Source organism: Mus musculus, chromosome 14 (assembly GCF_000001635.26).
Source record: "Mus musculus strain C57BL/6J chromosome 14, GRCm38.p6 C57BL/6J".
Taxonomy (NCBI): domain Eukaryota; kingdom Metazoa; phylum Chordata; class Mammalia; order Rodentia; family Muridae; genus Mus; species Mus musculus.
The window spans coordinates 6,315,425-6,332,314 of NC_000080.6; the positions used below are offsets into that span (position 1 = coordinate 6,315,425).

The 16,890-nt window shown below is 42.3% G+C and overlaps 1 protein-coding gene and 1 long non-coding RNA gene across 7 annotated transcripts in view; one reads left to right on the forward strand and one right to left on the reverse strand.

The window, feature by feature from the left end:
- Positions 1-16,890, reverse strand: part of Gm21103 (predicted gene, 21103) — a 55,575-nt gene that overhangs the window by 19,044 nt on the left and 19,641 nt on the right. The window contains exon 2 of one of the 5 annotated variants that reach the window (XM_030248183.1): positions 4,034-4,207. The exons of the other annotated variants lie outside the window; for them this stretch is intronic. Coding sequence (XP_030104043.1) covers positions 4,034-4,094 — 61 coding nt within the window. The 5' untranslated portion in view covers positions 4,095-4,207. The remainder of the gene's footprint in view (positions 1-4,033; positions 4,208-16,890) is intronic. 5 annotated transcript variants of the gene reach the window in all.
- Positions 1,899-16,890, forward strand: part of Gm52090 — a 30,912-nt gene continuing 15,920 nt past the window's right edge. For both annotated transcript variants that reach the window (XR_003950983.1, XR_003950982.1), the window contains exons 1-3: positions 1,899-2,149; positions 2,879-3,039; positions 16,616-16,756. This is a non-coding gene — a long non-coding RNA (predicted gene, 52090). The remainder of the gene's footprint in view (positions 2,150-2,878; positions 3,040-16,615; positions 16,757-16,890) is intronic.

Genomic DNA, 16,890 nt, shown 5'->3' on the forward strand with positions numbered 1-16,890 from the left:
GTCCCTTTGGGTATCCACACTCATGTGGCACACACACATACACACACACACACACATCCATAAATCTAAAACTGTGTTTTTCAAATGATGACATTCTTTCTTCTGTAAAGTTATTTCTGTCCTGGAGACATGTCAGTTGACAAGTCACAAGTACAGTGACAAGAGCTTGGCCTTCCACCTTCAAATGCTTTAATGTCTATTTTCTGCTACTCAGGATATTCTTCTCCATGGATATAGTGTAATGATCAGAGTCAATAATGGTACACATTTCCATTCTAATAGTGAGACCCCATTTAAATGTGAAAAATGACCCCAATCATAATTTCTTTAGCAAAAGGACCTGATTGAAAATCCTGTCTTGCACTTAGCTGTCCTGTGTGACACAGCTTCTCTCGAGACCTTGACACATTTTTAAGATTGTGGTACATTTATTTTATGCAAGGTCACTCAGTTTGGGCTCATCTGACATTTCTTTCCTTTCACTATGTGGTCCTTGTGGATCAAACTCAGGGCGTGAGGCATGGCAACAAAGATATTTACCCACTGAACGTTTTGCTGTCCCCCTTATCTGATATTTTGTTCTGATTAAATTCTAGTTAGAAAACCTTGACCACATAGAGTGTTGCTTTGTTGCCCCCATCCAAGTGGGACTTGATTTTGAGTTGCCACTTACTAGTGACATTAACTTTGATTATTGACTAAGGTGACATCCTCACAGTTTCTCCATGAGAAGTAATTCTTTTTCCCTTTGCAGTTCTTCAGTATCTTGAAATTTGGGAAAGGTAGATCAAGATTGTGTGACTCTTTTCTTACTCATAAAACATCCTGGTTTGTTTGTTTGTTCTTAATATATTTAATTATGTTGCTATGGACTCAGGTGTCCCCACTTAATCAATAGTTTATAATCTTGGTTAATTTATTATTTATTTTACATGTACAGGTATTTTGCCTGCATGTCTTTCTGTACACCATGTGTGTGCCTGGCACTCATGGAGGGCAGAGAGGGTACCAGATCCTCTATAAGCAGCACTGTGGGTTCTGGGAATTGAACCCAGGTCTGCAGGAAGAACAGCCATGCTTTTAACCACTCGACCATTTCTCTCTCCAGCTCCTGTCATCTGTTATTTTGATCTTAAATTAGCACAGGCTAAAAGCTGGTTACTCTGTCCTTTGGGTGTGAATCCCTCATTCCTTTGAGCATTTGCCTAGTTTGGAGTAAAAGCAGGTTCTCCTCTTATTTCTTTCTCAGCCCTGAAGTCATCCTTTCCTCCAGGGAGCCCTGGTTCCTTAGAGAATGGTATTTAAGAACCAAGATCTGGCTGTGCAATATGGTCATTGCTCACAGGTCCTCTCCCTGAACAGAGCTAGAAAATGCATGTACATGTTCACATATACACATACAGATATAAATTCACACACATACAGACATAGTTTAAAAAAAAAAAAACAGAGGTGAAGTATATGTGAATATAACCACACATTTATACCCAAACCACCAACTCCTATTCTATACTGTAGGGTTAGTATCATTTTTTTTTCATCTCCACATTTATAACCTCCCCCATCTCCCTTCATCCCTTTCCCCTGCATGGAACTGAGTTTCCACTCCACACCTCCCCTTCTCTACAGAAGATGTCTTGCACATCCTTCGTATCTCTCTTGATCATATTTTCTTTTTCCTCTGTGTTTTTTTGATCATATAGAGAATATTTGTAATAGCTTCTTTGGAAAAATCCCTATCCACAAATTCTATTCTTATTAGGTTAGCCTGGGCAACATAAGACGACCCTTTCTCACAAATAAATGTTTGCCCTTCAGTCGGGCAGTGTATGTAACACAGTTTGAAAACATTCCATTACTATCCATTATTAATTGTGACATCACCAGTAGTCCCTTTCGGGGACAATCTCTTGTGTTCAGGAGAACCCTAGAATCACCTGTGATGTCACCAGTGTTGTGGTGACACCAGCAGCCTATGGAGAATCCCTTTAGAGCCTATTAGTTTTGCAAGCAGGCATGTTGTTCAGGCTGCTTAGGCTATTTTGAAGTGAGAATGGAAAACAAGGAGAGGCCATATCAAGACAGAAGAAGGCTGACCTTCTATCATGCTGTAGAACAACAAGAAAGAAATGGTCCTGGGGAAGGTCCAGTGAGTCCTGGGCAGGGTTTGGGGAGCTTTCTGGAGGAGGATAGCTTATGCTGGTCCTTCCAGGAGTAGGACTTATGATTTGGAACCTCAGTCTTCCTAAATGGCAGACCCAGACTCAATAATTTCTGCAGATCAATTTGGCAGAGAGCCGGGAATTGACATGTGTCAATCTGCTTTCCTCAGAGCTCTTTACTTTCATACTGAGTGGGCCTGGAGGAGTCTCTGTGAGAATAACAGAGTGTTGCTGTCAGGATAGTGTTGAAGCACTTCATCCTAAGCATATTCTGTAGGATACATGAGTATGTGATGCCAAGAGCAAAGAGGAATACTCTCCTGGTCATGTCAGACAGACCTCACATTCTCAGACACTTTGGTCTTGAACAAACATGATTAGAGCTTGGGTGCTAATCAGTATGGATTCCAAGAATTCCCTGCATCACATCAAACATGAGCTAACAATGTCCTTCAATTCTTCTTGCCTGGGCCAGCTGATACATTTCAGAGCCAGGGAGATGGCAGTAGGGTGTGAGGCATATGTCTACCTATGATGCTTGGGAACAGGGACATAGCTGAGGAGCCCAGCTTGAAGATAACTTTCCTGCTCTTTCAGGGATTCATTAGTGTCTCTAGCAACACTTCTTCCTCAGATTTCTATTTGGGACTAAGCATGGTTTCTCCTGGCCCTGTGCCATCATCTATGCAAGTTTACTAGTGTTTATCTACCTACAGGATCTACTGGAAGGCATCATCCCAACCCTCCACCATCTCTAAGGAGGAGGAGAGGTTGAAGAGGTTGGAGAATCTGACAATCTCCAGAAGATGACAAATGGGAGGGATGAACTCTGGGGAATCCTGGCCCATTACACTAACAAGGATTTGAACAACAACAGGTAGTCATTATGCCCAGTTCTTTGCTATCTTGGGCCCTCTCTGTTAACCCAAGATTTCCTCACATCACAGGAGGCTACAACTCCAGAGTGTTCTCATGCCCAAAATCATTTTCCTGATTACATCTTAGATACAGAACTTGAAGTTCAGATAGGAGTGAGATGGGGTCACAGGCTCTTTTGATTCCCCCAAAAGTAAACCAGAGCCTGTGGCCTGAATCACAGTCTGGGAATAAGGGTAGAAGTGTGTGAGCTCTCATCCTGCATTTTAAGAAGCCTGGACATGTGTTGGCTTATGGAAATTACTAGGTGCTGTGTGCTTATGGCAAATCACTTTTGTAACTGACCTGGAGGTACTTTGGTTCTAATTGGTCCTGTCAACAGCTGAAGAGTTCTGGTCCCACGTGCTGCCTCTCAGTGTGACAGGATTTCTGCAGGTCACTGCTTTTCTCTGATTTTGCTCATTGTACTCTGAATTGTATTTATTTGGCATTCTAAGTGTGTGTGTGTGTGTGTGTGTGTGTGTGTGTGTGTGTGTGTGTGTTTACCTTACAATCCATGGAGTCTCTGGCCTTGATTTGGCCTGAGGATTGGCCTGAATCAATTTTCAGGTCATGATAGTGATGAGGACAAGGAGCCTTCCATTTTAGCAGCACAGCACATGACCTCTGTGCTCACCTTGGGTGCACGTTGGAAACTCCTAGTATGTGTTTTTATAAAGCCTTTCACTGTAGATATTATGTCCTTTGGGGATTTATGTAGCAATAGAACCAAGGATTGACAATTCCTTGTCTAAAAACAGGAGAAGGGTCATCACAGGTTTAAGGTGGACCCAGGCCTGTGGCACAGGCTCCTGGAAAGTTCTTGGAGAGCTCATCTATTCCTTCAAGTCCCCTCAGGGAGCTAAAGCAGGTCAGCTCTCTTCTTTTACTTCCCTAACTCTACTGGCCCCAGGCCAAGAGTAATAATTTTAATAATCACCAAGAGGAACCAGTACCAAGGAGCAGGATGTGGCATATGTGGGCTGAGGTAGTCCACGATTCAGCTTGAACTGACATGATCCTTGTAGCCTCAGTTCAAGGGAGTATTTGCTCCTTGGGCCATGCCATCCCACAGGATCAACTTTGAGGCCTTCATGCTCGAGATGCAACACCAACAGGTGATAGCCAACCTGCAGAAAATATCCCAGGACATCAGTGAGGCTTCTATGTGATGCTCCATGGCCAATATGAATTGTTGTCTGAGGCTGTCTGGGGGTCAGGGCTCATGATGGGAGGATGGTCCTTGGGAGGAGTGGGAGGAAGGTGCTGCCTGGGAGTCACAATTTTTTGTTTGTGGCTCAGCATCAGGCACTGCCACCTCCTGAGTGAATCTAACCACCTTCAGCACAAAGTCAGGAGAACAGGCAGCTGCTAGGGGAGCAGATTGCATTGGAAAAATGCTCCAAAGAAACAAAGAGGCTGTGTAAAGAAGGCAGCCTGAATATCTATGACCTATGTACCAAGCAGCAGCAGGTAGGATGAATGAAGCATCAGGGGCAGGTTGCAGTCATATCCAAGCATAAACACAGTCAAGCCTAGGCCACCATCCTGCACCTTATCCAAGATCTCTCCTATGGCTCACCCAGTAGTTCATTTCTGTGATCATTTACAAGACTTTCTGTGGTGTTAGCCTCTTGCAAGAAGCTGAAGGATAGTCCAGGTCACCTTGGGCACGGAGTCGGTTAACACCCCCAAGATCCCCTAGAGGACTCTCCACACGATCTTAGGACCACTGGTGAGTGGAACACAATTTCTGTTCCGATCCAATCGCCTGGGACCTGAGAAAGCATTAGAGAAGCAGGAAACCCGGCCTGACCAGGGTCACAAGTCCCTTCCAGTAGGTGCCAGGACTTGGTCACCTGGGCGCAGAGTTGGCAGACACCCCCAAGGTCCCTAGAAGACAGACTCTGAGAAAGGACCCCGTTTTGGGCTCCAGACATCTGGACACCTTCCCTGACAGAGGAGAGGTGTCCGCCCTGCCCTGGAGGGCTTTGCTGGAGCACCTGGGGGAGCCATCTTGGTTCCCGGATCCCTCTGAGACTAGTCTGTGCAGATGAGAGTGTGAACTACAGAAGCAACACAGCTTCTGGAACAAGTCCTGTTTCCGGCCTTCATCTTCTGCCAAGAGGGAGGTCTGAATGCCAGATATCTGTGCACCTTCCCTGTAAGAGGAGAGCTTGCCTGCAGAGAGCGCTATGATTACTGAAACTCAGAGGAGAGAATTAGTCTCCCAGGTGTGCTGATAGAGGATAAAAGAATCTCGAGAGGAACAATCTCCAACCAGAGACAGCTATAACAACTAACTCCAGAGACTACCAGATGGCGAAAGGCAAACGTAAGAATCTTACTAACAGAAACCAAGACCACTCACCATCTTCAGAACCCAGCACTCTAACCTCGCCCAGTCCTGGGCACCACAACACACCCGAAAAGCTAGACCCAGATTTAAAAGCATATCTCATGATGATGGTAGAGGACATCAAGAAGGACTTTAATAACTCATTTAAAGAAATACAGGAGAACACTGCTAAAGAGTTACAAGTCCTGAAAGAAAAAGAGGAAAACACATCCAAACAGGTGATGGAAATGAACAAAACCATACTAGACCAAAAAAGGGAAGTGAACACAATAAAGAAAACCCAAGGAGAGGCAAAGCTGGAGATAGAAACCCTAGGAAAGAAATCTGGAACCATAGATGCGAGCATCAGCAACGGAATACAAGAGATGGAAGAGAGAATCTCAGGTGCAGAAGATTCTATAGAGAACATCAGCACAACAAAGACAATGCAAAATGCAAAAAGATACTAACTTAAAACATCCAGGAAATTCAGGACACAATGAGAAGACCAAACCTACAGATAATAGGAGTAGATGAGAATGAAGGTTTTCAACTTAAAGGACCAGCAAACATCTTCAACAAAATTATAGAAGAAAACTTCCCAAACCTAAAGAAAGAGATGCCCAAATAGACTGGACCAGAAAAGAAATTCCTCCCGACACATAATAATCAGAACAGAAAATGCACTAAATATAAAATATTAAAAGCAGTAAGGGAAAAAGGTCAAGTAACATATAAAGGCAGGCCTATCAGAATTCCACCAGAGAACTCCTAAACCTGATAACCAGCTTCATTGAAGTAGCTGGATATAAAATTAACTCAAGCAAGTCAATTGCCTTTCTCTACACAAAGGATAAACAGGCTGAGAAAGAAAATAGGGAAACAACACCCTTCTCAATAGTCACAAATAATATAAAATACCTTTGTGTGACTCTAACTAAGGAAGTAAAAGATCTGTATGATAAGAACTTCAAGTCTCAGAAGAAAGAAATTAAAGAAGATCTCAGAAGTTGGAAAGATCTCCCATGCTCATGGGTTGGCAGGATCAATATAGTAAAAATGGCTATCTTGCCAAAAGCAATCTACAGATTCCATGCAATCCCCATCAAAATTCCAACTCAATTCTTCAATGAATTAGAAAGGGCAATCTGCAAATTCATCTGGAATAACAAAAAAACTAGGATAGCAAAAACTCTTCTCAAGGATAAAAGAACCTCTGGTGGAATCACCATGCCTGACCTAAAGCTGTACTACAGAGTAATTGTAATAAAAACTGCATGTTACTGGTATAGCAACAGACACGTAGACCAATGGAATAGAATTGAAGACCCAGAACTGAACCCACACACCTATGGTCACTTGATCTTTGACAAGGGAGCTAAAACCACCCAGTGGAAAAAAGACAGCATTTTCAACAATTGGTGCTGGCACAACTGGCGGTTAACATGTAGAAGAATGCAAATTGATCCATTCCTAACTCCTTTTACTAAGGTCAAATCTAAGTGGATCAAGGAACTCCACATAAAACCAGAGACAGTGAAACTTATAGAGGAGAAAGTGGGGAAAAGCCTTGAAGATATGGGCACAGGGGGAAAATTCCTGAATAGAACAGCAATTGCTTGTGCTGTAAGATTGAGAATCAACAAATGGGAACTCATAAAATTGCAAAGCTTCTGTAAGGCAAAAGATGCCGTCAAGAAGACAAAAAGGCTACCAACAGATTGGGAAAGGATCTTTACCTATCCTATATCAGATAGGGAACTAATAACCAATATATATAAAGAACACAAGAAGGTGGACTCCAGAAAATCAATGGAGGAGCTAGAGAAAGTATCCAAGGAGCTAAAGAGATCTGCAACCCTGTAGTTGCAACAACATTATGAACTTACCAGTACCCCGGAGTTCTTGACTCTAGCTACATATGTATCAAAAGATGGCCTAGTCGGCCATCACTGGAAAGAGAGGCCCATCGGACACACAAACTTTATATGCCCCAGTACATGGGAACGCCAAGGCCAAAAAAATGAGAATGGGTGGGTAGGGAAGTGGGGGGAGGGTATGGGGGACTTTTGGAATAGCATTGGAAATGTCATTGAGGAAAATACGTAATAAATAAATTTTAAAAAAAAAGTGGGGCTCAGAGCTAAATAAAGAATTCTCACCTGACAAATACCAAATGGCAGAGACGCACCTGAAAAAAATGTTCAGCATCCTTAATCATCAGGAAAATGCAAATCAAACAACCCTGAGATTCCACCTCACACCAGTCAGAATGGCTAACATCAAAAATTCAGGTGACAGCAGATGCTGGCTGGAATGTGGAGAAAGAGGAACACTCCTCCATTGTTGGTGGGATTGCAAGCTTGTACAACCACTCTGGAAATCAGTCTGGCGGTTCCTTAGAAAATTGTACATACTACTACTGGAGGATCCCGCAATACCTCTCCTGGGCATATATCCAGAAGATGGTCGAACTGGTAAGAAGGACACATGCTCCACTCTGTTCATAGCAGCCTTATTTATAATAGCCAGAAGCTGGAAAGAACCCAGATGCCCCTCAACAGAGGAATGGATACAGAAAATGTGGTACATTTACACAATGGAGTACTACACAGCTATTAAAAAGAATGAATTTATGAAATTCCTAGCCAAACGGATGGACCTGGAGGACATCATACTGAGTGAGGTAACCCAATCACAAAAGAATTCACACAAGGAGAGGTTTGTGTCACAGGCGCCGGCGGGACCCTTCTTGGCTCCGGGACTCCGTGGAGGGCAGGCTGCACGGGAGACCGTGTGGAATACAGAGGCCAGCCGTTTCTGGGACGGGTGAGAGTCGCAGAGCTTCTGGGACGGCGCCATCTTCGTCTCCAGACAACCGGCCACCTTCCTGGCGAGATGCACAGAGCTTCTGAGGCGGCGCCATCTTCAGCTCCAGACAGCCGACCACCTTCCTGGTGAGAGCACGGGGGTCTGCCCGGCCTGAGAGGTTTGTGTCACAGGCGCCGGTGGGAGCCTTCTTGGCTCCAGGACTCCGTGGAGGGCAGGCTGCACGGGAGACCGTGTGGAATACAGAGGCCAGCCGTTTCTGGGACGGGCGAGAGTCGCAGAGCTTCTGGGGCGGTGCCATCTTCGTATCCAGACAACCGGCCACCTTCCTGGCGAGAGCCACAGAGCTTCTGAGGTGGTGACATCTTCGACTCCAGACAACTGGCCACCTTCCTGGCCAAAGCAGCACAGCTTCTGGGAAAGATCCTGTTTTGGGCCTTCACCCTCAGCCAGGAGGAGGTCCAAACACCAGATAACTGTACACCTTCCCCTAAAGAGGAGAGCTTGCCTGCAGAGACTGCTCTGACCACTGAAACTCAGAGGAGAGAGCTTGTCTCCCCCGCCTGCTGATTGAGGGTAACAAAATCAGCAGAGGAACAATCTCTTAACAAAGACAACTATAACAACTAACTCCAGAGATTGCCAGATGGCGAAAGGTAAACGTAAGAATCCTACTAACAGAAACCAGGACCACTCACCATCATCAGAACCCAGAACGCCCACTTTGCCCAGTCCAGGACACCCTAACACACCTGAAAAGGTAGACCTGGATTTAAAAGCATATCTCATGATGATGGTAGAGGACATAAAGAAGGAATTCAATAACTCACTTAAAGAGATACAGGGAAACACTGCTAAAGAGTTACAAGTCCTTAAAGAAAAACAGGAAAACACTGCTAAAGAGTTACAAGTCCTTAAAGAAAAACAGGAAAACACAACCAAACAGGTAGAAGTCCTTATAGAAAAACAGGAAAACACATACAAACAGGTGATGGAAATGAACAAAACCATACTAGACCTAAAAAGGGAAGTAGACACAATAAAGAAAACCCAAAGTGAGGCAATGCTGGAGATAGAAACCCTAGGAAAGAAATCTGGAACCATAGATGCCAGCATCAGCAACAGAATACAAGAGATGGAAGAGAGAATCTCAGGTGCAGAAGACTCCATAGAGAACATCGGCACAACAATTAAAGAAAATGGAAAATGCAAAAAGATCCTAACTAAAAACATCCAGGAAATCCAGGACACAATGAGAAGACCAAACCTACGGATAATAGGAGTGGATGAGAATGAAGATTTTCAACTCAAAGGACCAGCAAACATCTTCAACAAAATTATTGAAGAAAACTTCCCAAATCTAAAGAAAGAGATGCCCATGAACATACAAGAAGCCTACAGAACTCCAAATAGACTGGACCAGAAAAGAAATTCCTCCCGACACATAATAATCAGAACATCAAATGCACTAAATAAAGATAGAATACTAAAAGCAGTAAGGGAAAAAGGTCAAGTAACATATAAAGGCAAGCCTATCAGAATTACACCAGATTTTTCACCAGAGACTATGAAAGCCAGAAGAGCCTGGACAGATGTTATACAGACACTAAGAGAACACAAATGTCAGCCCAGGCTACTATACCCAGCCAAACTCTCAATTACCATAGATGGAGAAACCAAAGTATTCCACGACAAAACTAAATTCACCCATTATCTCTCCATGAATCCAGCCCTTCAAAGGATAGTAACAGAAAAAAACCAATACAAGGACGGGAACCACGCCCTAGAAAAAACAAGAAGATAATCCCTCAACAAAACTAAAAGAAGACAGCCACAAGAACAGAATGCCAACTTTAACAACAAAAATAACAGGAAGCAACAATTACCTTTCCTTAATATCTCTTAATATCAATGGTCTCAATTCCCCAATAAAAAGACATAGACTAATAGACTGGCTACACAAACAGGACCCAACATTCTGCTGCTTACAGGAAACCCATCTCAGGGAAAAAGACAGACACTACCTCAGAGTGAAAGGCTGGAAAACAATTTTCCAAGCAAATGGTCTGAAGAAACAGGCTGGAGTAGCCATTCTAATATCGGATAAAATCGAATTCCAAGCCAAAGTTATCAAAAAAGACAAGGAAGGACACTTCATACTCATCAAAGGTAAAATCCTCCAAGAGGAACTCTCAATTCTGAATATCTACGCTCCAAATGCAAGGGCAGCCACATTCATTAAAGACACTTTAGTAAAGCTCAAAGCACACATTGCACCTAACACAATAATAGTGGGAGACTTCAACACACCACTTTCATCAATGGAGAGATCATGGAAACAGAAACTAAACAGGGACACAGTGAAACTAACAGAAGTTATGAAACAAATGGACCTGACAGATATCTACAGAATATTTTATCCTAAAACAAAAGGATATACCTTTTTCTCAGCACCTCTCGGGACCTTCTCCAAAATTGACCATATAATTGGTCACAAAATAGGCCTCAACAGATACAAAAATATTGAAATTGTCCCATGTATCCTATCAGACCACCATGGCCTAAGACTGATCTTCAATAACAACATAAATAATGGAAAGCCAACATTCACATGTAAACTGAACAAGACTCTTCTCAATGATACCTTGGTCAAGGAAGGAATAAAGAAAGAAATTAAAGACTTTTTAGAGTTTAATGAAAATGAAGCCACAACGTACCCAAACCTTTGGGACACAATGAAAGCATTTCTAAGAGGGAAACTCATAGCTCTGAGTGCCTCCAAGATGAAACGGGAGAGAGCACATACTAGCAGCTTGACAACACATCTAAAAGCTCTAGAAAAAAAGGAAGCAAATTCACCCAAGAGGAGTAGACGGCAGGAAATAATCAAACTCAGGGGTGAAATTAACCAAGTGGAAACAAGAAGAACTATTCAAAGAATGAACCAAACGAGGAGTTGGTTCTTTGAGAAAATCAACAAGATAGATAAACCCTTAGCTAGACTCACTAAAGGGCACAGGGACAAAATCCTAATCAACAAAATCAGAAATGAAAAGGGAGACATAACAACAGATCCTGAAGAAATCCAAAACACCATCAGATCCTTCTACAAAAGGCTATACTCAACAAAACTGGAAAACCTGGACGAAATGGACAAATTTCTGGACAGATACCTGGTACCAAAGTTGAATCAGGATCAAGTTGACCTTCTAAACAGTCCCATATCCCGTAAAGAAATAGAAGCAGTTATTAATAGTCTCCCAGCCAAAAAAAGCACAGGACCAGACGGGTTTAGTGCAGAGTTCTATCAGACCTTCAAAGAAGATCTAATTCCAGTTCTGCACAAACTATTTCACAAGATAGAAGTATAAGGTACTCTACCCAACTCATTTTATGAAGCCACTATTACTCTGATACCTAAACCACAGAAAGATCCAACAAAGATAGAGAACTTCAGTCCAATTTCTCTTATGAATATCGATGCAAAAATCCTTAATAAAATTCTTGCTAACCGAATCCAAGAACACATTAAAGCAATCATCCATCCTGACCAAGTAGGTTTTATTCCAGGGATGCGGGGATGGTTTAATATATGAAAATCCATCAATGTAATCCATTATATAAACAAACTCAAAGACAAAAACCACATGATCATCTCGTTAGATGCAGAAAAAGCATTTGACAAGATCCAACACACATTCGTGATAAAAGTTTTGGAAAGATCAGGAATTCAAGGCCCATACCTAAACATAATAAAAGCAATCTACAGCAAACCAGTAGCCAACATCAAAGTAAATGGAGAGAAGCTGGAAGCAATCCCACTAAAATCAGGGACTAGACAAGGCTGCCCACTTTCTCCCTACCTTTTCAACATAGTACTTGAAGTATTAGCCAGAGCAATTCGACAACAAAATGACATCAAGGGGATACAAATTGGAAAAGATGAACTCAAAATATCACTTTTTGCAGATGATATGATAGTATATATAAGTGACCCTAAAAATTCCACCAGAGAACTCCTAAACCTGATAAACAGCTTCGGTGAAGTAGCTGGATATAAAATTAACTCAAACAAGTCAATGGCCTTTCTCTACACAAAGAATAAACAGGCTGAGAAAGAAATTAGGGAAACAACACCCTTTTCAATAGTCACAAATAATATAAAATATCTTGGCGTGACTCTAACTAAGAAAGTGAAAGATCTGTATGATAAAAATTTCAAGTCTCTGAAGAAAGAAATTAAAGATCTCAGAAGATGGAAAGATCTCCCATGCTCATGGATTGGCAGGATCAACATTGTAAAAATGGCTATCTTGCCAAAAGCAATCTACAGATTCAAAGCAATCCCCATCAAAATTCCAACACAATTCTTAAACGAATTAGAAGGAGCAATTTGCAAATTCGTCTGGAATAACAAAAAACCTAGGATAGCAAAAACTCTTCTCAAGGATAAAAGAACCTCTGGTGGAATCACCATGCCTGACCTAAAGCTTTACTACTGAGCAATTGTGATAAAAACTGCATGGTACTGGTATAGAGACAGACAAGTAGACAAATGGAATAGAATTGAAGACCCAGAAATGAACCCACACACCTATGGTCACTTGATCTTCGACAAGGGAGCTAAAACCATCCAGTGGAAGAAAGACAGCATTTTCAACAATTGGTGCTGGCACAACTGGTTGTTATCGTGTAGAAGAATGCGAATTGATCCATACCTATCTCCTTGTACTGAGGTCAAATCTAAGTGGATCAAGGAACTTCACATAAAACCAGAGACACTGAAACTTATAGAGGAGAAAGTGGGGAAAAGCCTTGAAGATATGGGCACAGGGGAAAAATTCCTGATCAGAACAGCAATGGCTTGTGCTGTAAGATCAAGAATTGACAAATGGGACCTAATGAAACTCCAAAGTTTCTTCAAGGCAAAAGACACCGTCAATAAGACAAAAAGACCACCAACAGATTGGGAAAGGATCTTTACCTATCCTAAATCAGATAGGGGACTAATATCCAACATATATAAAGAACTCAAGAAGGTGGACTTCAGAAAATCAAAAAACCCCATTAAAAAATGGGGCTCAGAACTGAACAAAGAATTCTCACCTGAGGAATACCGAATGGCAGAGAAGCACCTGAAAAAATGTTCAACATCCTTAATCATCAGGGAAATGCAAATCAAAACAACCCTGAGATTCCACCTCACACCAGTCAGAATGGCTAAGATCAAAAATTCAGGTGACAGCAGATGCTGGCGTGGATGTAGAGAAAGAGGGACACTCCTCCATTGTTGGTGGGATTGCAGGCTTGTACAACCACTCTGGAAATCAGTCTGGCGGTTCCTCAGAAAACTGGATATAGTACTACCGGAGGATCCAGCAATACCTCTCCTGGGCATATATCAAGAAGATGCCCCAACTGGTAAGAAGGACACATGCTCCACTCTGTTCATAGCAGCCTTATTTATAATAACCAGAAGCTGGAAGGAACCCAGATGCCCCTCAACAGAGGAATGGATACAGAAAATGTGGTACATCTACACAATGGAGTACTACTCAGCTATTAAAAAGAATGAATTTATGAAATTCCTAGCCAAATGGATGGACCTGGAGGGCATCATCCTGAGTGAGGTAACACATTCACAAAGGAACTCACACAATATGTACTCACTGATAAGTGGATATTAGCCCAAAACCTAGGATATCCAAGATATAAGATACAATTTCCTAAACACATGAAACTCAAGAAAAATGAAGACTGAAATGTGGACACTATGACCATCCTTATAAGTGGGAACAAAACACCCTTGGAAGGAGGTACAGAGACAAAGTTTGGAGCTGAGATAAAAAGATGGACCATGTAGAGACTGCTATATCCGGGGATCCATCTCATAATCAGGTTCCAAATGCTGACACCATTGCATACACTAGCAAGATTATGCTGAAAGGACCCTGATATAGCTGTCTCTTATCAGAGTATGCCTGGGCGTAGCAAACATAGAAGTGGATGCTCACAGTCGGCTATTGGATGGATCACATGGCCCCCAATGAAGGAGCTAGAGAAAGTACCCAAGAAGCTAAAGGGATCTGCAACCCTATAGGTGGAACAACATTATGAACTAACCAGTACCCCGGAGCTCTTGACTCTAGCTGCATATTTATCAAAAGATGGCCTAGGCAGCCATCACTGGAAAGAGAGGCCCATTGGACACGCAAACTTTATATGCCCCAGTACAGGGGAACGCCAGGGCCAAAAAAGGGGAGTGGGTGGGTAGGGGAGTGGGGGTGGGTGGCTATGGGGGACTTTTGGTATAGCATTGGAAATGTAAATGAGCTAAATACCTAATAAAAAATGGAAAAAAAAGAATTCACACAATATGTACTCACTGATAAGTGGATATTAGCCCAGATACATAGAATACACAAGATACAAGAAAACAATTTGTGAAACTCATGAAACTGAAGAAGAATGAAGACCAAAGTGTGGACACTTTGCCCCTTCTTATAATTGGGAACAAACACCCATGGAAGGAGTTACAGAGACAAAGTTTGGAGCTGAGATGACAGGACGGACCATCTAGACACTGCCATATCTGGGGATCCATCCCATAATCAGCCCCCAAACGCTGACACCATTGCATATACTAGCAAGATTTTGCTGAAAGGACCCTGATATAGCTGTCTCTTGTGAGACTATGCCGGGCCTAACAAACACAGAAGTGGATGCTCACAGTCAGCTATTGGATGGATCACAGGGCCCCCAATGGAGGAGCTAGAGAAAGTACCCAAGGAGCTAAAGGGATCTGCAACCCTATAGGTGGAACAACAATATGAACTAACCAGTACCTCCCAGAGCTCATGTCTCTAGCTGCATATGTATCAGAAGATAGCCTAGTTGGCCATCACTGGAAATTGAGGCCCATTGGTCTTGCAAACTTTCTATGCCTCAGTACAGGGGAACGCCAGGGCCAAGAAGTGGGACTCTCACACACACCTCCTATTCTTTACATTTAAAGTTGTCATATCCACTACCCCGCCCCCAAAAATGCTGAGATTAGTGTACTGTCCTAAAACCACCAATTTCCTTCCACTAAATTGATTAATTAAATGATCACGTACCGTGTTATTTCAACCAAATGAAACTGTCTACACTTTGCCAACTTTGAACTGCTGAAAGCAATTTGGCACAGCTCATCTGAATGGCCTACTGTCACTAAAAAGAAGGAAGTAAATATACAGAAGGCCATTTGGGAACAGTCCTAGTAGCCGTTTTTAAACAGAATATATAAACATTGTGTGTGTGTGTATAAATATCTACAAATATAAAAATAGACAGTGATATTTTCTAAATGTCTATTTTTTGAGAGAGGGTCTCACTATGTCACCCAGGTTAGACTTGATCTTTAGGCAATGCTCCTGCATCAGTTTCCCTGGGGCTGGAGCTACAGGTATATACCATGATATTTGGTTATCTTAAAAAATGTATAAATGCATATATATATATATATACATATATGTGTGTGTGTTTATATATGTATGTGTTTATATATGTATTTGTTTATATATATATATATATATATATATATATATATATATATATATATATATATATATTCTTACATGTATGTTGTACATAAAAATTATATAACATAGAGATTTTCTGGAAGCACCCCAGAAAACATCACTTATGACTGCCTTTGAGAGGAAACCAGAGATCACTGGAAGACAGGATTTGTCTCATGGCTAGAATCCTTTCCCTGTAGTCTCTTGTATTGTTAGTATATGTGGGTTTGAATATGCTTGGCTCAGGGAGTGGCAACTATTGATGAGGTCAAGATCAGCTGTCTTCTTATTATTCTTTTTTTTTTTTTTTTTGAGACGGTTTCTCTGTGTAGCCCTGGCTTTCCTGGAGCTCACTCTGTAGACCAGGTAGCCTCAAATTCAGAAATCCACCTGCCTCTGCCTCCCAAGTGCTGGGATTAAAGGCATGCACCACCATGACCTGCAGCCGACTTCTTTAGTCACTTTGCTCTTTAAGTTTTGGACAAGGTTGATCCTTAAACCTGAATCTTTGATTGGCTTGGCCAATAGCTCAAGGGGATCCTCCTGTGTCTGCCTCCCCAGCACCTGTCTTTTATCAAATGTGGTAGAGGGGTCTGAATAAGAATGACTGCCCCCACCCCTGGCCCCTCCCTACCCCCACTCCACACAAGCATGCCCCCAGTCTATGGAATGTAAACACTTGGCCCTCAGTCAGTGACATTGTTTGGGAAGGATTAGGAGTTCCTCTTTGAAGGAAGTACCTCACTGTGGGGACAGGGTCTCGGAGTTTAAAGCTTCACACTGCTCTCAGTTGGCTCTCTCTGTTCCAGGACTTCAGTGCATCATGCTACAGCTTCCTGCTTCTACTGCTATGCCTGCCTCATGCAGCCATGCCTCCCTCCCAGGAAGACCTCTTATGCTTCTGGAAGTAAAAGCTCCAAAACAATCTTCTATAAGCTCTGCTGGTCAAGGTATTTTTATCACAGCAACATAAAGGCAACAAAGACACATGAGTACTGGGGATGTGATTCAGTTCCTCCACTTGCACAGCAAGCACCTTACAGACTGAGTCCTTGCTCCTGCCCTCAAATATTTTCAAGTTCTA